This window comes from Anomalospiza imberbis, chromosome 11 (genome assembly GCF_031753505.1).
Source record: "Anomalospiza imberbis isolate Cuckoo-Finch-1a 21T00152 chromosome 11, ASM3175350v1, whole genome shotgun sequence".
NCBI classification, from domain to species: Eukaryota; Metazoa; Chordata; class Aves; order Passeriformes; family Viduidae; genus Anomalospiza; species Anomalospiza imberbis.
The window spans coordinates 11,080,287-11,106,551 of NC_089691.1; the positions used below are offsets into that span (position 1 = coordinate 11,080,287).

At 50.9% G+C, this 26,265-nt stretch overlaps 1 protein-coding gene across 3 annotated transcripts in view; it reads left to right on the plus strand.

The window, feature by feature from the left end:
• Positions 1-7,499: 7,499 nt before the first annotated feature.
• NCKIPSD (NCK interacting protein with SH3 domain) overlaps positions 7,500-26,265 on the plus strand; it is a 51,581-nt gene continuing 32,815 nt past the window's right edge. Inside the window, exon 1 of one of the 3 annotated variants that reach the window (XM_068201903.1) lies at positions 7,500-7,744. In XM_068201903.1, coding sequence (XP_068058004.1) covers positions 7,574-7,744 — 171 coding nt within the window. In that variant the 5' untranslated portion in view covers positions 7,500-7,573. Of the gene's footprint in view, positions 7,745-9,961; positions 10,031-25,475; positions 25,499-26,265 lie in introns of those variants that run through there. The other 2 variants (XM_068201904.1, XM_068201905.1) reach the window with 2 other exon arrangements.

Here is a 26,265-nt window from a genome sequence, read left to right on the forward strand (position 1 = left end):
CTCGGCATCTCAACTGCAAAATGCCTTCAGCATTGATGAGGAGCACTCCTGCCTGTTGTTCCCAAGATGCACTCAGCACAAGGAGAGGGAGCATGGCTGCAAGGTGATGTTTCCTTTTCAGTTCTCCAGTTTAGGATGTAATGTCCTCTGCTAATGAGCTCATGACGAGTCTCTTGGCAGGCACTGTAGTACCCTATCATTGCTGGTACTTATGAATAAGCCTCCCTGTGCAGATTCATCTGAAACATGGTTTGACTTTGTCATCTGAAATTAGCAGGGATAAAGTCCCCTAATGTACTTGTGTTACGTAGGACCTCTGGAGGGAATTCATAAAATCCGATGAGAACAATCGCATTTGCTCTAATGCAAGCTGCAGAACAAGCCTGCAGATGTGGCCCTGGGTACAGGCAGGGAGCTGCAGGGCGCACTGCCAGCAGGGCAAGCTCAGCTAGACCTGGTTTCAGCAGACCTGGGGCACTAGGGGGTCCATACAGAATAATAGCAAACCCTCAGGTGCAATTGGTGCTGCTGCAGGAAGGTGGAGGGACCTGCCCCTGTGGGCTCAGGCCAGCACTGCTAAAATCCTTTTGCCAATATTGACTGAGGATTAAGAGATGCTGTGCCAGGGCTCCAAAGAAGCAAGGTGGTTGGGAGCTTCCTGGGCTGCAGCGGCTGGGAGGGAGGGAGCAGGAACAGAGAAGACCTTTTTCGTTAGTTACTTTGAGTTACGTAATAGCAAAACGTCAGGAGGAAAAATCCCTTCCTTGCACCACATCCTTAAAGGTTAAAAAAGGGGCAACCGCTGTGCAACTACTTCTAAATCGGATACTATCTTGCAAACTTCAAGAGCAGGTTTCTTTTTCCTTCCATGCTGTTCTGCACACATCCCTCCGAGCAATTCTTACTTGTGGAAAGGCAATTGTGTAATTGCCAACATGCTGTGGGGGGAATGGCTGTGTGCGTAAATGGCTCTCCAGCCCTGTGCCTGGGCTTCTTGGAGGACAGAAATAGGATGAGTAGGGTTTGGGGAGGCTGGTTTTGGTCACCTGCCTGTTGGGCCATGGCAAAGGACAGAGTGGTGGAATAATGGGAGAGCAGCAGTTGCACTCAGGAATAGACTCGAGCACTTTTGTTCATGTGCTTACTCTGAGCATGGCTCCCCACAGCGCTGGTCCTCCCTGGCCTGTGAGCTCTGTGCTGATTGTGCCAGCAAGAGCACTGTGAAGGAACAGCTACACTGGTTCCCTCGTGTGTCCTGGGGAGCTCTGCAGTGTGGGAGAGGCACCTCCACAGAGCAGCCCTGCTGCTGGGACGGGGGACAGCAGCTGGAACAGCCTGTGCCCTGGCAGGGAGCCCCCATTCTGTAGTTTCTGCAGCCTCTGCTCTGTGGAGGACAATGCTGAGCGCACGTCCCTGTTCCTCAAGGCTCCCCTGTGTCTGGTCTCCTCCCTGTCTGCTTCCTGATGCTTGGAGAAGACCCACCTTTTCCTGACGGCCCTGCCCTAGCAGGACCATTGACCAGGGTGGCTGCAGCGGGCTGGACCTGACCCTGCACTGGTGACTTTGCAGAGGCTGGGTGAGAGACAACATGTGGTCCAGGCCCCTATGCACCTGCTCCTGCTTTCCTATGGCTGCCCCTGGAGGATGCTGCACCAGCCCCAGGCTTGTGGAGAGCTTGCCTTACATAAACAGGTCGCTTCTAGCCCAAAACTGGGGTGGCTGATGGGAAATGCCGTGCATCAGCTGGCTAACGATGAAACACATTCCTGCAGCTGGCACTGGTTTCTCCAGTGAATTGAGCTCTGCTTTGCCGGCAGGGCACTGGGGACTGAGGTGGGAGGTGAGTGGTGCTCTGTGGACTTGCCAGGATCTTTTGGTAGGTAGCCTCCCTGGCACTGGGGTTGAGCAGGGCAGAAGCAAGAAGAGGCAGGGGCCAGCCCCTTGCGTTGCTGGAGGAGAGGGCACCTTTGTTCCTGCACTGCCCCCATCCTGTGCTGCTGCCTCTTGAGTAGCTGCTGGACTTCTTCCCCTGAGCTGGGTCTGTGCCAGTCGGGAGGGACACACAAATGCCTTTTATGGAGTGAGAACAAAGTATTTCCTTGTTGCCAAGCAGTGACATCTCACAGGGCAGCAGCCCGAAGTTGCTGTGCTCCCTGCCCAGGGAAGAATGGTTGACTCTGTGACTCTGGGTCTCTGCAAAGGGCTCAAACCCGAGCCACTGGGGACACGGTGGTTCTCAGCACACAGGGGCAGAGGCACCCTGCGCCCTGATGCCTCTGGGGCACCCACTGCTGAGACAGCGGGTGCTGTGTGTGGCCCAGCAGCTGTGCCTTCCCTGTTTCTAATGGTGGTGGGCTTAAGTTTGTTTAACTGGAGGCTAACAAAACTGGTGATGCTGTAGTGGGGCTGGGGGACACTGTCTGTCCATCCTGTGCATGGATCCATCCTTGGCACAGGGTGAGGGTCCTGCACTGCCCTGTGGCCATCTCCAATGGTGCCCAGGCCTTGGAGTCATGTAGGGCAGGGCAGAGGGGGCTGAATGGCTTTTGTCCCTGTCTGGGTGCAAAGCCGCCTTCCTTCAATGGTATGGAAATGAAGGTTGGCTAAGGGGCCTCCCCCAGCCCTCTGTTGCCTGGTCTTTGTTCTAAGCTTGTAATTCAGATACCTGAATGAAAGCAGAGCAAACCCTGGAGACAGCCCCCACCAGGCTGAGCACCGTGTTCCATTAGTGGGGATCCCCATCCCATCACTCTTCACCTGCTCACCAGGGCCTGCTGCACCCACCCACCAGCCCAGGGCTCCTCTTCACGGAAAGGATGTAAGCAGGGCTATGGTCCCTTTCCCTCCCTGCCCCACAAAACATATGGGCACCAAAAGGTAACCCTTGGAAACAGCCTCACATGGTGGAGGCTGCTGCCTGCCATGCTGGGCTGCCAGCTCCAGATGAGGTGATGGGCTCTGTCTTCTTTCTTGGGTTTGCACCATAGCAGTGTCCCCACCAGCTGAGCCGTGACAGGCTGCATTGGCCCCATGGAGTCTTTTCAATTTCTCTTTGAAAGAGAAGCAGAGGAGCGCCCACAGCCCACAGAGGCAGGATCCACCGCTGCACTCCAGGCAGCCCCGTGTTTTGCAGCTCTTCCTACGTGCAACGAGAAAAGGACATGAGCAGGGTGGTGTTGGGCAAGGCAGCATTGGCCTGCTTGGAGACAGATGTGAAGCCAGGAGTGCCCTTCACCCAGCAGCCCTGCAGCTGGAGGACAGCCTGGGGAGCTCAGGGAGTGGTGTTCTTGCTGCCAAGCACCTTACCCCTGTGCCCCACTTCCCTCGCCCTCCAAATGCATTCTGTCTGGCTATTGGGTTGGTGGCAGAGAAAGTGGCATTGTCCTGAGCCATTTGTTTCCACAGCACGGCATTGGAGCCTGCAGAGCTGCCCCGGCAGGGAGAGCTGGGAAGGAGCAGTGCCGGCCCACAGAGTACGTGGGTTGGCAAGGGGCTCATCAGGTCTGGACGCGAGCAGAGTTTAACAAAGAACAGGGAGCTGTTGTGTGAAGCCAAAGGGCTTGTTTTCCCGAAGAGAAGCTACAGAGCACGCTAGGCTGTATGCTGCTTGCCTTGTAACCTGCAGCGCCTCAATCCTTCCCGCAGCATCCCCCGGCCCCCCCTCCACCATCCCTCAACTCTCCCGACCTTCTGTCTTCTTCGTTTCTAGGAAGTGCAGCTGTTGGCAGGCACTGGCTGCTCCTTCCTCCGGCCACAGGAGGGGTCTGGGCCCCAGCCAGCCCCGGCTTTGTGCAGGACGCGTTGCGCAAGGAGCCCTGCGGGCACCTCGGCCCGGCAGGCAGGCGGAACAGAGCGGTTCCAGAGCCACCCACTGCCCCGGCAGCTTCGGCTTCTCCACATGTTGCGCTCTATGGGGGGAAGCGGCCGTCAAAAGAGCGGCGCCTCGCGGGTGTTTTCGGGCTCAGCACGGATCACTGTGCTCCTTGCAAGAGGCAGGAGCAGGGCTGGCTCTTGCCAGCGGAGGACCATTCCCAGCTTGCTGGCAGGCAGCACAGGTTTGGGGGCTTCTCCCGTAAGGGAGCCAATGTGGTTGGAGAGGCGAGATCTTCTGGAAGTGATACTGATGTATGCAATTGGAGGGTCCTATCTACAGCCTTTTAGTGAGGTTTTCCAGGAGGTAGGGCCATCAGGACACTGGGAAATAAGGACATGCCTGGCCATCCTGGCCTTGGACAACCCCAGCCCCTGCAGGACACACTGAAAACACTGTCCCTGGGACTTTGGGCCTGGGGTCCTCACAACACCTCACATCCCTATGACTTTTCACCCAGAGAGGGCTGGTGGGAGTGCAATAATATTTGTATACCTAAAAGTGGAGCAATTGATCCCACTGCTGTTTTGCAACGTGTTGACGAGCAGACAGTGCAGAATTATATAAGTGTATGTGGAGCTGGCAAGTTTGTGTTCTAATCATATGAATGCTGTTGTGCAACACTTCCCCTCTGCAGCTCTGGAGGAAAACAGGAGTGTGGGGGCTGCCACGCATGCACTGGGCCCTTCATGACTTACAGTGATCCAAGTCCCCCAAGGCTCTGAGGGCAAGGGATGCGAGTGTTATTTTCCTGAGGTCTCAAGTTCAGCTTTAAAAGCCACCTGCAAGTGACGCAGCAGGATCCTTGTTCATTGCCCCTCCCTGTCCAATATAAATCACCTGGCACTTGCAATTCAGAGCTGATTCCTCAGCAGCAGGAATTTGTCCTGGGCTCTGCATTCTACCCAGATGCAGAAGAAGGGGGCCTTTACAGAGGAAATCCTTCCCAGTCACTGTCTGGGAGAGCTGGGATGCTGTGCTGAGCACAGGAGGAGACTGGGGTGCTGCTGCTGCTGTGCACGTGGGAGGTGGTTGGTGGGTGCCTGCATCCCCCTCAGCCACCTCTGCCTGCCAGCACAGCCTGTGCTGCTGACTTCGTGGAAACAAAGTGCCGTTATTCCAGCACAAACAGCTGGGCTTGTGCCAGGCAATGGCCGGGGCTCACCTCGAGTGGGGACACAGTGGCAGGGTGAACACTGCAGCCAAACTGGGCAGGGGATGGGCAAGCAGAGAATCCTGTTCCCGTGGGATACGGATGGCTCCACAAGCAGGAATGTTTTCTCTCCTGCAGTGGTGATCCCCAGCTGCCCAGCCCTTGCCCACCGTAATGCTGTTCCCTGCTGGGCATCTGGAAGGGACTATGACCAGGCAGGAAGTCCAGGCCTGAAGGGCTCCTGAAGGATTCAACCCCGATTACATCTCACAGTGCTCAGTTAAAGCACCCTGCTGTTTTTTCAGCCTGAGCGTGCCCAACTTCAGCTCACCGCAGTGATTCCCAGTACCCGCTGCAGTGGGGGAGTCTAGGCAACCACTCACTCCCACTCCATCCTCCATCCCTGCATAACCAGGATCAGAATGAATTATCTCACTACCAGTGCTGGGAAAAGTGATGGCCTGGGTGGGCTGTGCTGGGAGCAGGCAGGGGGTTGTGGCCACTGCAAGCTTGGTTTTTATTGTATTACCACTGGTTGGATTGGGTTGTGAATGGTTACTGGATGAGTTAAACCCCCCTGTAACTGTGAGTGAGGATCTGTGGACTGTTCCATCTCTGCATCCCTGCATCCCAGCAGGATGGCAGGGGTGGGCAGGGTGGGTGAGGGATGTCTTTGTGGCGGCCTTGGCTGCAGGAGTATGTACTAGTCCCACTGGGGAGCTGTAACCAGGTACTCACCCACCCTGCTCCTAGGCTGTCTGTGCTGGCTTTGTCAGGTGGAAAATTTGTCTTGTTCCTAGGGCAGCATGGAGAAAGCCCTGTCTGGGAAAGAGGGAGGGGGAACCATGCCCTGCAGGGCAGCCACCCACTTCCCTGGGACACTGAGAAGGGCTCAGATCCCTGGGCAGCAGGGATTGAGGGAAGCTGCTGATATCCTGGGGAGGTGGGGTGGCTTGCAGGGGTCTTGGGCTACCTGGGGTAGTGCCCCAAAGGGTTTTTCTCCTGGAATGAGGCAAGGAGATGAATGGGGCTGGGGGTTGCTGTGTCTTCATGGAGAGCTCCAGGCCTGAGGGGCTGTGCCATGGCCACGTGCCAGGTCACTGTGTCCGCTGCGGGTCAGAGCCAGCCCTGGTCGTGCCCCGGTCCATGCTGGAGGAGTGGTGGGGAACGGGACCGGCCCCGGGGAGCTCGCTGGGGGAAGCCCTCGTGGCACTCAGAGTGGGGCTGGCGGGCACACAAGGACTTCGGGGGCTCAGTGGTACCGGGTGCTGCAATACGGCATTCCAAGAGGAGGGGCTGCTCGGGGACACTCGCCGGGACGGGTGGATTTAGTGGGGAAGCGATGTGCCTGTGGCCAGCTGGGCCACGGTGGGGGCCAGAGGGGCCAGGTGCCGGTGGGCGATGTGCGGTAGGCGGGAGCAGCGAGCCCGGGAGCCGGCAGTAACCCAGGCACCCGTGTGATTGAGGAGGGACACAAATGGGCCGGTGCCGGGGAAGCGCCCGTGCTTAATGGATCCTGCCACGGCCCCTCGGGGGTCGGTGCCAAGGGTCAGTCCCGTGGGTCAGTCCCGGGTTCCGGGGGTCTGTCCCGTGGCTTAGTCCCGTGGGTCAGTTCTGGGGGTCAGTCCCCGGTGCAGGTGCCGTGGTCAGTGCTGGGGTCGGTGCCGGTGCAGGTCGCAGTGCAGGTGCCAGGGTCGGTGCCAGTGCAGGTGCCAGGGTCGGTGCCGGGTTCGGTGCCGGTGCCGGGTTCGGTGCCGGTGCAGGTGCCGGGGTCGGTGCCGGGGTCGGTGCCGGTGCAGGTGGCAGTGCAGGTGCCGGGGTTGGTGCCGGGGTCGGTGCCGGGTTCGGTGCCGGGTTCGGTGCCGGGGTCGGTGCCGGGGTCGGGCCGGGTTCGGTGCCGGTGCAGGTGCCGGGGTCGGTGCCGGGGTCGGTGCCGGGGTCGGTGCCGGGTTCGGTGCCGGGGTCGGTGCCGGTGCAGGTGCCGGGGTCGGTGCCGGGGTCGGTGCCGGGTTCGGTGCCGGTGCAGGTGGCAGTGCAGGTGCCGGGGTCGGTGCCGGGTTCGGTGCCGGTGCAGGTGCCGGGGTCGGTGCCGGGGTCGGTGCCGGTGCAGGTGCCGGTTTCGGTGCCGGGGTCGGTGCCGGGTTCGGTGCCGGTGCAGGTGCCGGGGTCGGTGCCGGGGTCGGTGCCGGGTTCGGTGCCGGTGCAGGTGGCAGTGCAGGTGCCGGGGTCGGTGCCGGGTTCGGTGCCGGTGCAGGTGCCGGGGTCGGTGCCGGGGTCGGTGCCGGGTTCGGTGCCGGTGCAGGTGCCGGGGTCGGTGCCGCCTCCGGGACGCTGCGCGAGCCGTTGGCGCCCCCTGCCGGCGCAGCGGGCGGCACGGGCGGCACGGGGCGGGGCGGGGGAGCGGCGCCGCCGCGCCGCCAGGGGGCGGTGCCGCGCGGGGGGGGCGGGGCGCGGCCGCGACGTGTGGGCGGGGCTGGCGGGGGCGGGCCCGGTCCGGTCCGGTCCGGGCGGGCGGAGGTGCCGGTGCTGGTGGTGCCGGTGCCGCCGCCATGTACCGGGCCCTGTACAGCTTCCGCTCGGCCGAGCCCAACTCGCTGCCCTTCGCTGCCGGAGAGACCTTCCTGCTGCTCGAGCGCAGCAACCAGCACTGGTGGCTCGTCACCCGCGCCGGCTCTGGCGAGACGGGCTACGCGCCGGCCTCCTACCTCCAGCGGCTGCAGGTGGGCCGGGCCGGGCGGGGGCGGCTCTGCCGGAGGTCCCGGGGCCGGGCGGCGCTGCCCGGGCCCCTCGCAGGCAGGGCCCGGCTGTCCCAGGCTGGGTTTGTGCCGGGGCGGTGCAGGGCACAGCCCGCTGCTCGGAGCAGCCCAGCCCCAGCCGCTCGTGTCCCTCGCGTGTCTTCCCCGGGAGCCGCTGGCCCGGCTGGGGAAACGGGTGTGCGATTTCTGTGGCCGTGGCTGCCCCTGCAGTGTCTGCAGCAGGCGGGAGCAGTCTGGGACGCTGTGGGATGGGAATCCCGTAGGGGCAGGAGGCAGGATTCATCTCCTGTGGTGTCAGGTTTGGGGAGCACCAGCCCTGCGGGTCAGGGACAAAGTGAGACCTCAGCAGGCTCACCCGCAGGATGAGTATCCGGGCTGGATACTGGATACGGATCTCCAGGGCCTGAAAGTCTGAGGGGCTGTTTACTCCTGCAGAACTGGGAGAGGAAGTTAAGAGAAGCCCTGGGAGATGCTGAGGGGGATTCTCCTCTCCAGAGTAAACATGATTACAGGTAAACTGGAATGTCCCGACCAGCAGCCGTGGTTGGTGTAAGTTAGTGGTGCTCCTATGACCGTCTCCATGCTGGCTGTTCAGCCTGGGGGCTCCGTGTGTCTCGTACCCCCACACAGCGAGGATAGTGAGGGGTGATTGTTCTCCTTCCACTAACACACCGCGACACCCACAGCACACCCCTGCTGTCCTGGGGGCCAGGAGAAGCCATGGCAGCTGCCTGCCATGGCAGCACTTACAGCCAAGTTGGTGACACTACCCGAGGTCCAAGCTGTGGCCCTAACTGGGGTCAGAGGATGGAGTACACCTTTTGCTGCTGGGGTGTAAGCACTGTGCCATGCAAGTATCATGGGAAAGAGGTTGCGTGTAACTTGTACAGTGCAGGGGCTGCTTAGTGGAGGAAGACATGGCTTCTATAATTAAAATAGGCATTTCATATAGAACTAATTCATGGGGGCTTTTGTACTTTTGGGCCACAGGATAGTTGTGGGGCCTGGATGCTGAAGACTCTTTGAATCAGTGAATGGGTAACTGCACAGAAATGCATGTGAATGCTACAAAGGGGCCTTTTGGCATCTGTCTGAAAATGGTGACAACCCTCTTTATTTTAGTGTGCTGCTGCTGCTCCTTCAGATGCCATTGAATTTCTGATTAGCAGTAACTCAGTCTGTAAGTAAGTGTGGGTGTGGGCTTTGCAGAACACTCCAGTGAGAAAGCATTAACAGGAGAGTGTGTATGTGTGTCAGGGCAACACCAGGTCATTTTGATGGCCACTTGGTCCATCCATCCTGTGAAGCTGGGGCTCTTCTGCAGCCTGGCAGGATGGCCTGACGGAAGGGGACATCTTGTGTATCAATAAGCCCTTAATAAGCTCTTTACAGGAGCTATTTAGTTACAGAGCAAAGACCTTATTAACTGCTAGATTTTAAAACCCCACAGTGGCATAGCTCCAGGTTGCTGCTCATGAGTTTCCTCTCTGCAGTCTCAGCTTCATTTGCTTGTGTGGCATGACGTCTTCTCACTGCTGTGGGTGCAGGAGCCTTCTCCTAGGCTGCTCACTCATATCAGTTTTTCTTGCAGGTACCTTGCTAGTATGCATCTCAAAATCTTACAGGAAAAGTATTTATTCTATGACTTTACATTAATTTCTGACATCATATTTTGCTACAGCCTCAACACAGCTTGCAGTCTGCCAGGCTAACTCCTGACATGTTAGTAATGCACTGGTATTAAAGCAGCGTTGCTGGTGACTTTGTGGGCATTCCCTCTAGTTCAGCTGTAACTTTTCCAAATGCCTTTAGACCTTGTTGCAGGAAACAGTCTTCCCTGCATCTGCTCATCTGTGTTTTGGCTATTAAATTTCCAGCACCTGAATTTGTTGATGATGTGTGAAGCAGCAGGATCTGCTCTGCAGATGCAGTCATCCTGCGTGTCTGTGACTGACTTTCTGTTGTTGCATCTTGCCAGCTCTGAAGAGCTGATGTGAAGTCAAAACATGTGTTTATTCATGGCAGAAAGCATCTGCTCACTGAGAGTGTGCTTGAGACTGTTTGCTCAATGTCCAGGAGGAGTGCAAACATTTTGTCACCCAGTTTTGGTTTAATAAGGGCACAGAGACCAATTAGTGACAGCGGTTTGGGAGGTAATGAATGCTGCCCCAATCACAGCAGGGAAAAGCACCGCTCATGATTGGTGTTAGCAGGGAGAGAGCGTGGCCAACAGGAGTCACCATTGTAAAGGTAAGCTTGGCCTTCCTCAGCAGTGCAGTCAGGTTCCAGGTGAGCAGTAGGTTGGGGAACAGTCAGAGCCCCTCACAGCAACCTGCTGAGAGGATGCTCACGAGGGAGGCTTGAGCTGCTGTGCACTATCAGGAACATTAGTTTTCTTCTGAGCTCCTCTTGCGTTTCAGGGTGGTTTTTTTTTTCCTCAGTTTTCATAGATATGGGATATTGATGCCTTGCCTTCTCTAAAAGAAAAACAAATAATTCCAAGTTATTTTTTAATGCTTATTTTTGCCTAATGTCTTTTTGCAAGATTTTGTATTGAAATCCTTGTTGCTCAGTATTGCTGTTAAAGGACAGTTAGTTGTAGGGGGGGAAAAAAAGCTCCACCAACAAATCCTTCTTAGAATGCCCCTAAGTAACAAGCTGGGGCCCAGCCAGAGCACCAGAATGTAGAGATGATGTGAAGCTAATTTGAGTCAATTAGAAATGCCTAATTTCAGCAGATATTCCTGCTGATTTTACTCTTCTGTAGTTCCTTTTTAGCTCCCGTTTGGGTTATTAAGAGTCATTTCAAGTCGAGTGCTGTTCTGGGGATAGATGCTGAGGGCGTAAAGCAGCAAGAGGGGAAGATTGGGCTGTGCTGCTGGATGGGGCAGCTTGTGGACCGCACACAGAGAGAGTTGCTTGTTGAAACAGTGGCCTCACATGTGGCTTTGCCCTGGCTCTGCATGTCCTTGGTGGAGATCTTGGGAGGCCTTGACACCAGCAGGCATGATAGTGCCCAGCAAGGTCACGTTCTCAGGGGCTGTGATGCTGCTGCCAGACAAGTGAAGACATGTATCTAGCACAGTGCCGGTGACAGCACGAAGGTAGTGGCCTCCAGCTACTGGTGGAGCAAGAAATGTGCTAATATCTAATGCCAGGTGAATACTACTGCAGCAAAACTGTCTACTCAAGTGCCAGGCCTTCCTATTCAACAGCAAGATGCCTGTCAGCATGAGGCTGGTCTTTTGTCTCCAGCTGTGTGCTGATGCTTAAGTGGTGTATGAGTGGCAGAAAAATGTGGAGATTAAAATGGAGCTTAGGGTGTCCTCTGGAGTCAGACAGTCACTCCAGAAGATAGGCTTTCCAAACCTTTATGTGCGGCTGTAAAAGATTCAGTTTGGAAAGCTTGCTTAGGCACAGGAGGTTCACTCAGTGTCAGGAAGGGACAAATGCTAAGTCTAGCAAATAATAAGGTTCCTTTCTGTGGGATAAATAGCTCTATGTTGCTATTATTATGATGGAACCTGGCAGTTTGTATGGGAATGTGGAGTTATTCCAGCTCTGGATGAAGATTTCAGGCTGTGGCACAGCAGCACCAGGAGCACAGAGGGAGTGGTTGTCCTGGAGGATGCTGAGTATGGGTGACACTTGGCCTGCCAGGAAAGCTGATCTGCTCTGCTCCTGGCAGGACAGGGGCTGGCCGTGGTGGTTTGCTCCTGCTGTGGGACCCACATCCAGGAGCAGCAGGGCTGCTTCAGCTCTCAGCCTCACCAGGCACCACAACTGATCTTGTTCAGTCTCATGTCTGCACCAACCCAGGCTGCATTGCCTGTCAATGAAAGTGTTAACATTAAATGCCAAGGAGGGAAATGGCAGCTTTAAAATGCTCTATTGGTAAATGTCAGGGGTGCAAAAATAAGTGCTAAATCACAGGGAGATGTTTCCTGATGAAGTGGAAATGGTTTAGCCTGTTGGCTGTTACAAATTAGCTGTCCAGCTGTATTAAGCCATTGGGAAACGGCTTTGAAATTAATATTGATATCCTTTTCAAAATTACCTTAAATTTATTTGGAATAAGTGAAAAATTGTTTGTAATGTGGATTTTGAGTCTCAATTTGTGCTTTCACATTGTACCTCTGGAGGAGCAAGGAAAGGTCTGTTTGGGTGCAAAGGTGTGTATGCTGATGGCCAAGAAGCTTTGGACTGACTGTCTGGTGAGAAAATGGAGCCAAGCAAAGAGTGTAACAAGCATTTTGAGGATGCCTTGGATTGCTGTTTGCAGTATCTTTTTCTACAAGAATAAACAGACGTGATAAAAATAAGAGACTGCTTTGTGCAGCCTAGCAACAACTAAAATTCTCCTGCAGCACGAGCAAGTGCGTAGCGGCAGAGTACTGGTAGTCCTGACCAGGCAGGCACAGGAGTGGTGTGTCACCTCCCCAGCTGCAAAGAAGACAGGTTTCTGTGAGGGAGAGAAATTTGAGCACTCTCTGTTTACCCAAACCATTCTGCCCTATTTCTTCTTGTAGCATTGACCTGGGTTCAGGACTGGAATTGTGTGGTGCAGCGTGAGGTAGTGTAGGAGCTGCCTTTTCTTGCAGACCAGGGCATGCCAGGGCTCAGAGTGTGGGTCTCATAGCTCATGGCCACTCCTCCAGCCTGATTCCACATCCTACACCCAGCCCTGCTGTCCAGCCTTCCCCTAAGCTGCCTCTGCTCTTGTGAGCCCCACTCTCAGTTAATTCAGTTCACTGGCTTGCTGGAAAGCTCCTTGTTTGTAATCGTTTTGCTTCTCTGCCAGGATCTCACGTGCATTGGTTCAGGGATGGAGCAGCATGTGCCAAGGCTGGTGCTGAGTAGGATCACTGTGGCAGCTCAGGTAGTGTCAAACCTTCCACACTGCCATGGAGACAGTGATGGTTGTGGAACACAGTAAGAATCCTAGAATAGCTTGAATTGGGAGGGACTTTCAAGATCATCGAGTTCCAGCTCCCCAGTTGGTTGTACATTGTCAATCACAAAATAGTTTGGGTTGGAAGGGACCTCTGGAGATCATCCAGTTCAACGCCCTGCAAAGGCAGGGCCACCTGGAGCAGGTGACACATGAACGTGTCCAGGTGGGTTCAGAATGTCTCCAGACAGGGAGATACTACAACCTCCCTGGGCTTGCTGGAAACTGAGTTTTGGCAATTGTTGTTTGTTAAAAGAGTTTCTCCCTCCATCTGCTTAAAATCCAACTTTAAACTTGGTGCTTCTGCCCCTTGGCAGAGTTGCTCTCATTGTTCCTGAACAGGTGGTGATTGTACGGACTGTCCCCTGTGCTGGAGCCTGAAGCATTATTTGTCATCTGCTGCAGGTTTGACAGAGCTTTCAATGGGCGTGAGAGCTTAATTGCAATACTCACACAGATCCTGAGTAAGTGCTTAGGCTAAAAATAAAGTTTTATTTTGGAGAATGAGCAGCTGGTAGTGCTTTGTAGCTGAGGCTGCGTTTCTTGACACATGCAAGAAAGTGAAAGAATGAAGCATTTTTCTCTGGGGTCTCACCATAGCAGAGATGCTGTTGTGTTAGAGCTGCTTGTGCTTTGAGATTAAGTTTTATTCTTGAGGCTAAATTACACAGTCAAGGGAATTATAACCATTTCTAATTACTGTAGCTAAACACTTGAATTTTTAGCCAGAAGATCTACAATCTTTCACAGTGCAGAATGATTAAAGTAGAGCTATGGTAATGATCTTTAATCTTGGCTGTGAAGACATGTTCTTCTCATTTTTACTCCAATTAAGATAGTTAGGCTTTTTGATACCAGATAAAATTTGTCTTTGTGGCCTGGACACCCAGGTATGACCAGTATTGGTGGTGTGGTCTTATTGCTCCTGTGTCATGGGTGGAGTGACACTGGTGGATGCATGGATGGCTCTGTTGGGCTGGAAATATTAAGCCTGTTTCAGGGCTGAACAATGTGAAGGCTGCTTTGATCAGAAGAGATCTGGCAGTAGGGACATGTCTGAGAGTCCATGTCCATTCTTGAGAAATGTGGATGCAGCTCTCTTTGTCTTGGAGGAAGGGCGAGGTGAGGAGGCAGATTGGAAAGAGGAAATGTGCCATTTTCTTCCCAGCCTTTGAAGAGGCACTTGCCCAGAGCAGACAGACACACACTGGTTCCCAACTTCCCCGTGGGGTCGTAGTGTCTGCCAGGTCACTTGCACCTCTGCTTTCTAGTGCTGGGCTATGAGCATTTCACAGTGTTGCACATTTGATCACCTGCTGCTACCTTGCAATTTTACTGCTCAAATCTGTGAATTTTTTTTTTTTTGGCTACTGTATGGGTTTTGAATGCTTTTCATCAGGAGAAGATGGCTAAGTTTCTTTCCTTGTTTACATCTGGATGATGATGAGCTTTTTATTGCAAAGGGAAGAACTGCCAGCTTTGAACTAGGAACATCCTGCTCTGTTTGTGCTTCTGCATCACTTCTCACAATCCCATTCTTGTGTATTCTTTGAGGATTTTCAGCATCCCATCAGGTGAACTCTTACTAGAAAAAGCAAACACAAACTGCAAAAAAAAAAAAAAAAAAGGAGGAGAGATTTGTATTGAAAGAAATATGAAACCAATAAACCAGAAAGTTCATGGAAATTGATTTTCTTGTGATTGTTGCTCTGTGTGAAGTACAGAGGGAGCAAGACACTGAAGAGCAGGGAGGAATTAATGTTGTTTGTCCTTGGAGAAAAATGGGCTCTGTTAGTGATGATGGGAAAACAATGTGAAGAATCCTCCTCCTTGGAAGAGAAGAGTTAACCTCCATGCTTGGGGCAGCCTGTAAACCAGGAAAGGCTTTGACAAAAGCAGACTAGATCATGGTCACTGGCTGACCTAAGAAGATCCCTTGCAAAACCTTGGGCGTATTAATGCCCATGGGGAGGTCAAATCCCACGGTGTAAAGTGGGTGTTTACATCTGTCAATAGTTGAAACATGAAAAACAGCTGAACCTGCCTGTTGAGAGCTCTGGTTCTGGAGCAGAAGCAGCCTCCTTTATATTCTGTTCCTTTTGTATTTCAGATGTACGTAAAAACAAACAGAGTTTATAAGAGCATCCTAGATTTACTCCCTCATGAACAATTTAAACTTTGTTATTCCTAGACAGGATTACGTATTCAGTGTGTGAGTTGTCAGCCTGGGTATTGGAAGAAGTACGAATTCCAGAAGGTTTTTATAAGGAGGGGAGTACAAGCAGTCTTAGTATGCAATTATAGCATTGGTCTGCAAGAAAATTAGACTTCAAAGATACTAACATTCTACATGGCCGCTGCCATAACCAAAATTTTTCAAGCCACAAGCTCTAACAGAGAATTTCTCTGTGTGCTGAGATTTTTAAATTAAAATGCATGTGCATTTTGTTTCTTTCTGAGACAAAACTTAACTTGAGGCTTTCATCTTGGCCATATCAGTAAGATTTGACTCAATTTATTTCACTAAAGAAGTATATTTCTGTGCAGGCTTGCAGGGGCTGTGAGGGCTGGAAGTGTTTGGTGTTGGATTGAGGAATCAGGTGGTCCTGCAGGGCCGGGGATCTCTGCCTCCCAGAGCTGCTGTAGCTGTGTGTGCAGACTGCTGTGTGATGGGTGCCAGCTTCTAGTGGGAAGGAGGTCTTGTTTCCAGGGCACCACTCTCCAGAGGGAAGTGGATGCTGGCACTCCTGGAGGACCCCAATTTGTGCTTTTTCTTTGAGTTGGCACCTGGATCTGAAAAATCCTTGTTGTATTTAGAGGAAAAATTCTCATTTGAAATAGTAGTTCACTGGAAATTCTTTCTGTGGACCCTGATTGACCTCATTGCCCCAGGTCTGAGTCACAGCAGGAATTGTGGGTCCTGGTCCTGCTTCTGGAGGAGCATCACTTTGCTTCCCCAGCCAGTGGCTCACAAATCAAATTTTGACCTTTAAAAGAGGGTCTTGTCAAACCTAATTTGTCTTGACTTTTTATCACATGGCAAAACCTTTGATTTTAAAACCAGGGTTTTGAAGCTTGTCATGTGAGAAGCGGAACAGAGGACACGATTCATGACTGCATCTGTTTGTCTTTGCTCCCCTTCGGCCCCCATCGCACTGTCACCACAGGGCTATTGAGCACAATTCTGTGGGAATTTCTGTCAGTGCCAGTGGGCAAATAGAGTTGTCCAAAAGACAGGACCCACCACCTTGGGAGAGGAGGCTCAGCTTCATGTGAGATCATCTGTGTTCGTGCAGTGCAGAGCTTGTGTGGCAGAGCTGTTTGCTTCCCTTTCAAGGGAGCAAAGAAGTAAAACTTGTCCTGTTTTAGCATGAGGCTTAGGCAAGAAGGGGAAGTAAGATTTTGTCGCCTTTTTAGAATGAGGTGGGAGGTCCGTGAGTTTGTTTTCCCTGGTTATTTGCTTGCCTGTTGAAGTTGTTTAGAAGAAGTTGTCACTCCTGTCCTCCTTGGAAGCTGCTTGCTTCTTGTGAAGCCCGTGTCCTTCCTCCTGTCCATCTGGACCAGCTAAAAAGGTAGTGTCACCCAGCTGCAAGTGCAGTGAACCCATTCCTCTGACTCAGGCTGCTTTTCATGCTAGTGGGATGTACTTTTGAATAGGGATCTCCTGTCATGCCAATGGGACACTGCTTTGTCTCCCTTTGCTACTCAGGCTGGGGTGGTGTGTGTGAAAGTGGTCTGCAAGGTGTTTTTTTCTGTGATCTGGAAATGCCACAAGAGACTTGTATTTTAGGTTGTTCATCTGCTCAAGAGTTATAATTAATTTTTTTTTAATCAAGCTGTTGGCATGCTAGATAATTCCAGGTTGTGGGTCATTTCTTACTAAATCACAGGTTTAAAGTTCAGATTAGGTGTTTTCTAAGTAATAAGTATTAATTATTTCTTGGGTTTTTTGTAGTACAAGTAGGGACAGTGCCTTGTAGTATGAAAACCTTAGGGCAGGCCTCAACCCAAAGCTTCTATTATATTGAACAAAAACCAAAGGGCTGAGGGAGAAGATGAGGCAAGAGCTGCAGAGATAGACACTCGCCCACAAGGAGGCAGGAATTGCTGGGATGATGTCTTGATGAAAAGGTCTTTGAATGCTTATCCATGAGGTTTGTGCCTGAGGCTGCTGATGTAGATGGGATGTCATCTCTCTGTGTTCCTGCTGTCTGCTCCCCCTCCACTGCCCTTGAGCTTACTGGCTGGGAGGCTGAGCTCAGCCTTTGAGCTTCATCCTCTTTCTCTGGAGATGGGAAGAAAGCCTTGATGGACCACAGAGGTGCCTTTCACCCACTTGCACCTGGAGGATGGAAGTGGTTGGACATGTTTTTGGGATGGAGGGCTCTCTGTTAGCAGAGTTCAGTTGATGTCTGTGTGCTGCAATAAGAACCAGGGCAGCTCCTATGGAAACCAGATGGCTGCCTAGAGACATCAAGTTAAAGCTCTCCACTGAGCAGACAAATGCCAGCCTCCGTGGCCTCTGAATCTGATGTGGTGACAATTCCTTTTTGTGTGAACTCGGTGAATTCTGTGCCTTTACAGATTGTCGCTGATGTTGGAGACAGGCACGCGGCAGAACACACTGAAGTTCATGAGACGACAGCCAAATTTTATTGTTGGGTGCCCCTTTTATAGGTGCTCTGTGCAGGTGACAAGGAAGCCTCTGCGGGACCCGCGTGGTGGCTTGGCACAACTGCAGGGTGCTGCGGTGACAAAATGTCTGGGCACGGGGCGGCTTTGCGGCGTGGCGCGGTTTCACGGCTCAGCGCGGCTGTCTCACCCGTCGTCCTCTCCCATGTGCCCGGTGCAGCGCCCGTGCCTCCTGGATAGGAGAGAGAAAACATGCACATGAACTGTGCAAACCACACAGCTTCAGAGTTACTGTCACCCTTTGCTTGCTGTTAGGCAGCTCCAGACCTGCATGCAGGAGGTGAGCTGAGTCCTGGCCATCTCCATTCCTGCACATTTGTCCCACAAAATATGGGCTGGAAGATTTCCTGAAAGACAGTGGTTTGCTTTCACTGATGCCTCTGAGTGAGATGGATGATGATACAGGTGAATGTGGCACAAGAAGAAGCAGATGCAAGAAATCAATCCTGTAATGAGCCATGAGAGCTGGGAGCAACTTTTGCTCATGGGAAATGAACAGTCTAACAAAGGCAGTTTTTTTTTTTTGTTCACTGCCTCAGGAAGTAAGGAAAACAGGATTATGGCTGTTTTGCTGCCTGAAGCACATTGTCCTACGAGGACATTCCCCTCCTGTCCCCATTTCTTTGTGTTTTCTGAGGAGCCTGTGCTACTCTAAGCTGCAAAAGGAGATGGGATTATAAATTGCAGCTAAAGCAGAGGCTGGTTTTCTCCTGAAGATAGTGTGGGACACTAATGAGTTGCTTTTCTTCTGTGACTAACCTCTTACTTCCTTTTAGGTGAAATGTCAGCAAATCCAGTTGAACCCTTTAATTTTCTTTAAGGTAAAAAAGCCCACTGAACAAACCCCAGAATTTGTTCTAGAACTGAATCTGGAGATAACAGCATGTTAGCCTCATTTCTTTGGTAAACAGAGCTAAACTTGCAATTCTCGAGCTACTTTTGTAGGTCAATGGAAACTGTCAGTCTGTTGAAGTTTTGCAGCACAGAGAATAAGTGTTCTGCTGTCTGCCAGACAAAAACAACTGCAGGATCTTTAGTTCACAATTTTCTGGGGTTTATTTTGGCTTGTGCTGTTGTCTTAATGATCACACATGTAATGGTGTAAGACACTACTGCAGATCTCAGTGGTATCTTCATTGGTTTTGGGGTATGAATTAGCTTTAGTTTTATCACCATCCCCATAAAGCATGATTGCATTGACTTGCTGGATTTGGTGAGAGTCAGGAACAGAAACATCAGCAGAAACCCACTTTACCAAGAATAAATGTGAGTGCAGAAGCAGCTCTTAGCTAACAAGGATGTGTGCACGCTTGGGTATTTCGTCTGTGACCAATTAGCATGATCTCCCTCTTGACAGTGCAACGTGTATGGAGTATTTCAGCCCCTCTGATACTTCCTCCCTTTGGTGCCCTACACCTGCACCCTCAACAGTCTTTAAATGGCTTTGCTATTATTAGCTGGCACACCTAACTTCATGTAATTCTTGTGTGATAATTCTTCACTGATAAGCCAAAAGCACATTCCACAGTGCTACTCTGAGCATGTTAAAATATATAGCTATCAAAACCCATGGCACAGGATCCTCTTTTGGAGGATATTCCTTCTTGCCATAGCTTTACTGTGGCCCACCTGAAAGCAAATGAGCGTGTGAGGATTATCTTTTACAGGGAGTCTCATTGTTACATTGTTTAAATCCCAGAATGAGTAATTTGTTCCAGTCTAAAGTCATGAAATCCTAGCGGCTGGAAGAAGCCTGCTGGGTCTGGACGTGCTGTTCTGTATAGGTGGAGGACTTCGTTGGGCTTCCCATGTTGGGAAATATGTCCCCACCAAAGAGGAGATGTGTTTCTTCCACACTGGTGGGAGCTGTTCAGTACAGCTTGAAAATGTTGGGGAAAAGCTGGTTGGCTATCCTGGGGTTTCCCAATACTGATGTTTCAAATCTTTGTTCCTTTGACCCAGAGGGAGCTGTGGAGAGAAGTAAAGTTGCTTGTGAGATCCATATTGTGGGAACATTATATAGGCACCTGCTTTGGAGAAACCTTGTAAATATGTTTGCTGTCTTGGGTCCCTGGCCTGAAACACCATTAGCAGGAGAAGATCTCAAGGACCTTGGTTTATCTTTTGTGCTTAGGAGTTGTGTGAAGGGATGATAATAAAAGTACTGTTGGTAAGTGATCCCTCCACCTTCGAATGAGTTTTGCTCCATGAGAATGTGGAGCTGCTGTCTTTGAACAGAGGGGCAGCATAAACCCAGCCATTCTGTTATTGCTTGGAGCAGTTTTATTCCTGGTAAAAAATGCTCAGGTTTTTCCCCATGGTGAACTGAGGGTCGCTTCATTTCAGAGGAGGTCGCACATGTGATCTGATCACACAACATGGTAAGTTGAGTTTCAGGTAGGATGCACCAGTAATTTGAGGAAGGGAAATGCTCATTACAGAGGAAAACGCTGGGTTTTCTCTATAAGTTAGTGTGTTCTGATCGTGCCCTGCTGGCTTTCTCTTTATTTTGGGTGTGTGTTGCGAATGATTGGGGTTTAGATAAGTCCTTGCCTTTTGCCCAGGCCTCTGGCAGTAGTTTATTGAAGTGGCCAGCACCCCAAAACCCACTCTCATTCACAAGTTCTTTAATAATGCGTGATCCAGTCTATTATAGAATTAATTATTTATTTAATAGACACAAAACTAACAGACATAAGACTTAAACTAATACTACACAGGAATAAGGACAAAAAGAGACTACTAGTAGATATGTACAGCATGGGGTTAAAGCTACCTATTAATGTTACAGCTAGTGAAGAAATAATATAACTTAGGATTCAATGTATCTTACCATCCGATTGTTGGTGGGGAACACATCAAGATCCTTCCTCTCAATTCCCAGGAAAGTAACCACAGAATCTGCACCCAAACTCTGAGGAGAAGTCTTGAATGCTTGTCAGGGTGTATGTAAGAGGCTTCTGCCTCTGTGATAACTCATCTGTCTTTTATAGTTTGTAAAACAGTGTCTCTCAGTCAAGAATATTTCTTTTATCTCTTCCCACATCTGCTCTCCAGACTAAGACATTGATTCTTAGCTGAGGCCTGAGCTTTTTTGGAGCCAGAGATGATCCCTTGTTGGGCCTTTCAGCCAGGTTATCTCTTTATGCACCAACTATCTGTGGTAGAGGAGGGGAGGGGTAGATGTCCTGCTGCAGTTTGCAGGGGAGCTGTGTCCCTTCATGGCAGAGGAAGCAATGCTCATTCTGCATGTAGAGTCCAAAACACAGAAAAATTCTTTTCTATCCAGACTGTTAATTGATCCTGCAGCAGCAAGCTACCTTTGATCCTTCTGACTAGAATGATCTTTGGGGAGAACTTTCCAGAACCTCTCTCAGGTTTGCTCACAGTAATGCAAGACAGGTTTTCAGCTCACAGTGACAGGTTAGCAGGAAAGAGCCTAGGCTGTGCCAGGTCTGCCAGCTCTGATCCTGGTGCTACTCAAAAGATCCTGGGGATTCATGTCTGATTTACTATTTTGTGCAATTTACTACTGTCCAGGACTAAAACTAGCTGATGACTTTTCTGTGGTTGCCTCCTAAGGATGGAATCTCTTTTCTCTCATTAATGGCTTTAATGAAGTACATATACACATACAAGTTCATCCAGTGGATACCTGAAAGCAGCACTTGTTCTCCATTGGCAGACTGAAATCGTTCATGCCAAGCCCACAGGCTCTGCACTTCCTTGGATGGTGACCTGTGCACCCTCCTTGCCCCTTCTCCTTCTTGCCTGGCCAATGTTCCTGGGATGTACACTTGTGTCTGCTGCCTTTCTTCCTATGTTCACTGGGACTGAGACAGCAGCTCTGATTAATTTGGCGTTTCCCCATTTTCGGTCTGTATAAGAGACACTTTTTAATTTGCCCATTGGTTTAGGTTTGGGCAACACAGTTATTATGCCCAAAGCACATCACAACTCTAGTTTGCTGCCTTCTGACTCTTGCCAGAGTGCTGGTCATGGGACAGAGAGGATTTGGGAAGAAAAGCTGGTAAGTCATAAATTCCTGTGCAAGATGAATCACGAGTTGTTACCTCTTTCTCAAACATGTAACTGCAAGCTGTTACATCAGTGCCAGTCTGTGGCATGCAGGAGGAAAGTCCCTTTTGGTTAACATGTACATATGGGCTCTTCTGCATCTGTCTTTGGGCATCAGTTGAATTGACAACGTAATTGCATATTTTTTTCTGCTTGATCCCTGGACACTTTACTTACTTGATCCTCATGTACTGGAATGTGCTCCAAGGCAGGGGTGAATGGGAAAGGAAAGAGTTCTCTTGATCGTGGTAGAAATTTGAATTTTTTCATCCTATGTTTTATATAACTGTCACATTTCTGGCATTTTGCTACAATCTCTGCTATGGAAATAAATTGTGGGGGGAAACTGAGCCTTCCTCTTTGAATGCCAGAAGAAGAGACAGGACTTGCAGAGTTTTCCAGACTTGTTCTTTCCTCTGGGCTCTGACCTTGCTCCTTGTTCTGGCAGCTCTTGGCAAGTCTGTTTAACTGCAAAGAGAGTTTCTGTGGTTGGATCTTCATCCCACATCCATGTTTTTGCCAACTCAATCAAAACAAAGATGGGCTGAGGTTAGCACCTTGCATTCTTCCCAGCACTCTGGGAACTTAGAAATTAGTTGCATTTTTGATCATAATTAATATAGGGGCTGTTTTATAGACCTGTGCTAATTGTGTGCAAGTGATCTTGGAGCTGTGCTGAATCTCAGTGAGCAAACAACATCTGTAGCAGTTTTTTGGGCTACCAAACTGAAGACTTCACAAAGTCTGGCAAAACCCCTTCTGTTGGGCTTTTTTCAACTTGAAATGCTAATAAGTCAAAAGTCTTGGTATACTTCTAGTGCTACCCTGCAGTATGTTTCCTTTTACCTTGATACATGCTGGTTCATAATCCTGAGTTTTCATCAAAGCAGAGGCTATCTGCTGTTTTCTTTTTCAATGCAGATGACAACTCAAGTAAGTGTATGTATATACGTTTTGCATTTATGTATGTGTCAGTAGAAATGTAAGTTTTCCTGCACATGTTTATCATGTCAGATACTGACTTGACAATTGTGTGCAAAAATTATGTTGAAGAGGTGATCCTAAAGAGCGGGGCAGCTCTGTTGTCTGGAGCAGGCTGAACCAGGGAAGTCTCTGAAGTGTTGAGAGCAAGGCAGCAGGGAATGGCAAGATATATGTGTTGATTGTTTTATTTTTAAAAATTGTCTCTGCTTTTATCCTCTTAGACTGTTTTGGCATGAGACACGTGTTCTGGTTACTGGAGAGTGCAAAAGTATGAGGTGAAGAAATCAGTGGCTGATTCTGGTCATCGTGGCCAGTAAACAGGTTCTGAGCACGGCTGGAGAGACTTGGGATGAAGTATTTCCACCTCAGGAAGTACAAGCATGCAGTGCTGGGTTGCATGCATTCTCCTGTCCCTCAGCCTGTCTCTGCCCCCTTCTCCCTGACTCCGAGGCTTCCTGCTCTTGGGAGAGAAATTGATTGAGGTGTGGTTGCTGTGCATCCCTCTGCTGCCTTCAGGGTTCTGTTTGTTCCGAATGCCTCTTGTGCCTGTACCGTCCCTAGTTAGTGTATCTCTTTGCCAGGAGCTTTGGCTTTTGCTTTAGCGTGATTTGCACAGCTTAAGCCCTTTCCCTGGCTATCCTTTCTTTTCATTTCCCATTTGTGCCGGCTGTCTGCTCAAGCGGCTGCTGTCAGCACACAGTGGAAAAACACCGATCCGTGAGAGACGCACTGTAGCATATCAGCAGGAATTCCTGGGCTGCTTCTGGGCTGCCTCTTTGTCAGGAGAGCTCAGCCATGTCTTTGTTCTCGCTAGCGAGTCAGAGATGCTGCAGGTTTGTTTGGAGCTTTACTCATCTTATTTGCTCAGTAACCAGGGCAGTTGCCCATTGTTTCACTTGCGTTTTTGTTGTGTGCTTTTAAGTGCCGTGAGGCATAATATTTTCATGCTGGCAAGAATAAGTTAATGTATCTCTCTTAGCCAACAGCCTGAGGACTAAAAATTTCTGATTTGGGCTGCAAAAAAGGAAGGAAAAGGAGCTGAGTTTTCCCCAGCAATGCAAAAAGCCAAAATTCAGCCTATTTGTTTGAGCTGTGTGGTTCCAAAGGGGGAACTCTGATCTGGCACATCACTCTGCCACAGACAAAGGATAGTTGGTTTTTGTACATTGGTGCTGCGATCATTTCAGTCTGGAAGGAATAAACATGCAGACAGTCTGGTGGTGACTGGGGGTGAAGGGCATGTGACCTAAGTGGTGGTGTTCCTCTCTGATTTGTGTAACAAAGAGCCAGCCTGTGCCTGTGTATGCCAGCAGGATAAATATACTAATTTCACCAGTGGTCCGTGTCAGTGCAGCTGCATGAAAACTGAGCTGTCACTGGAGACAAAACTTTGTCTGTCCTTTGTTGTCATGTTGTGAAAGCTGGGGCAATGAGATGAGGGTGAAGATGAGCAGCCCTGCTTGGGCACCGCTCTGGCTGCAGAGGCAGCTGCAGGCATGAGGACACCGATTCCTGCACATGCAGAAGAGTAAATGCCCTTGATCTCTAATGAATGGGGAGGTAGGAGGAGGAAAAAAAAGCTATGATTTCTTGGATCAGCCCCCTGTGGAGGCAAAGAAAAGGCTGCCATAAGTTAATGGGCCACTTTCACAAATGTGGGAGCCTTGTGCACGCAGAGTGGCTCAGCCTGTCTGAGCTGATGCAGCTGTCAGCCTGTTTGTCTAGAAAATGCTTTTCTGAAAGGTATGATTATTCTAGACTGTTGAGCAAGTTCTTCTGTGTGAGTGCATTTAAACAACACCAGTGGTACACGTGGAAAGATTACAAACAAAGAGAGAGGGGACAACATTTTTGATAGCCTGGGGAGGGCAGGAGAGGAGGGTGTGCTACCTGTACAACAAGGACACCTGAGTGTCTTCTGAATTGCTGGGGTCTCTCATCAGCCTGTGCGGCACATCCTGTGCAGGTATGCTCTTTTTGGGGAGACTGCTCCTGGGGCAGTGAGGATGAGAGCAGTGTGAGGCACAGGGATAGATGCATTCCTGTCTCTGCAGGGCCATGCCCTGTGTTGGCTGTGCTTAGGCACTCACAAGACATTCTGTAAAGGTACTTCGTAAAAGCTTGTCTTTGGCCCTGGGAAAGGCATCTTCCCCAGCCACCTTGGAGTGTGCAAAGCACCCCAAGGCAGTGCTGAGGTCTAGGACTGTCCTCATCATGTGGGGAGGAAATTGGCAGCAGCCTCTGGGGAGATCCTTTGTTTGCTTCTGTTATTAGCAAGGAGTGAGGAAATAATGATTTATTAATGCTCCTGTGATTCTCCTACACCAGACTATGAAGGAAGAAATTCAGTTTCCTGGCTGATAGTCATGTCTCTAATTGAGCAGTACTACGTTCCTTGCAGAGCAGCTGGCCTGTGGGGTGCTGGTGGTAGCCCTGGTTCTCTGATACAGTGCCCATAGCCAGTATGGCCCCTGATCACCACGGGTAACTTCTCTGCTCTTCCCCTGCCGCTGGCAGTCGCCAGGCTGCCGGAGACAGGCTGCATAGAGAGCCCAGCATTTCTCTGCTGCAGCATTGTCTGATTAAACCAGAAATATCTGATAGAAGGGGTGGCAGCCACTCCTTTCTGGAGTGAAGCACCTGTGGGAATGTGTTATCAACACCTCAGCAAATGCCCCTTGATCTTCGTGGTATGTTGGGCAGAAGGTTGGTGCCTCTTGGCCATGGCCTGGGCACCATCACTGCACGCTGACCAAGGAGACTCCTGCGCTCACCCTGTGAGGGCCGGTGCTTTCCACTGCCATCTCTGCCCTGTCATGGCCACGTTCCTGCCCTGTCCCTGCCACCTTTTCTGCCTTCCCAGAATGGCTGGCATAGCTGTGCCTGTGCCTGGCAAGCCAGTAAAGTGGTGAAGGACACAGTTAACAGCTTGCATGCTGCAGTGTTGCCCAGGACTCTGCCAGCCCCCACCGTGCAGTCTCAGTAAATCCAGCTGAATTCCTGGGCTTTGCTTGGTACATCTCCTCTGACAGCCCTCTGTACAGCAATGCCCTTTTGATGCATTCCCTTGCTTCCATGTGAGCCTTAGCTTATGAATGGGGTTTCATCTCTATAGCCCAGAGCATAGGATGGGGCAGGACTGTAGCACAGGGCTCTGCAGGATTTGGAGCACCCAGCCTTGCCTTCACTCCAGGGCTCTGCTGTTGCTGCCGCTTTGTGGCCTCTCCTTTGCAGGCTGTAGAGCCGTGTGTGGCCAGGGCTGCCTGTGAATGTGTGAGGACCCCTGCCTGCCTGTGTCCCAGCTGCCAGCATCCTCAGCAATGGGTGCTGGATGCAGGCAGGATTCCCCTGTCCTGCAGAGTGACTGATCTCCCTGGGTTGCACAGGGAGACCAGCGAGGCACTGCTCCGAATTGCTGTGAGCACATAATCCCTTGAGTCCTAGGGAGGAGGAGATCATAGGTGAGACCTTGGCAAACCAGACTTTTGCCCCTTGCAGCCTGTGCTCATTTCAACTGCAATGTGCTTTTTCATCCATCCCCCTTTAAACAAATCAGTGCCATTTTGGTTAACCTGAGGAGCGTGCAGATCCTTTGAATCACACGATCTATGCAGGATACTGATATTTAATTTTTAACTTTGACTATGATGCAAGGGATCCCTGATGGTGGGTGTCCTACAAACCCAGAATGCAAGGCAGTTCCTGTGCTGAAGACCCTGCCATTTCCCCCCTCACCCAACATGCACCCTCCCAACTCAGCTGAGCAAGGGAGATGGTTTAT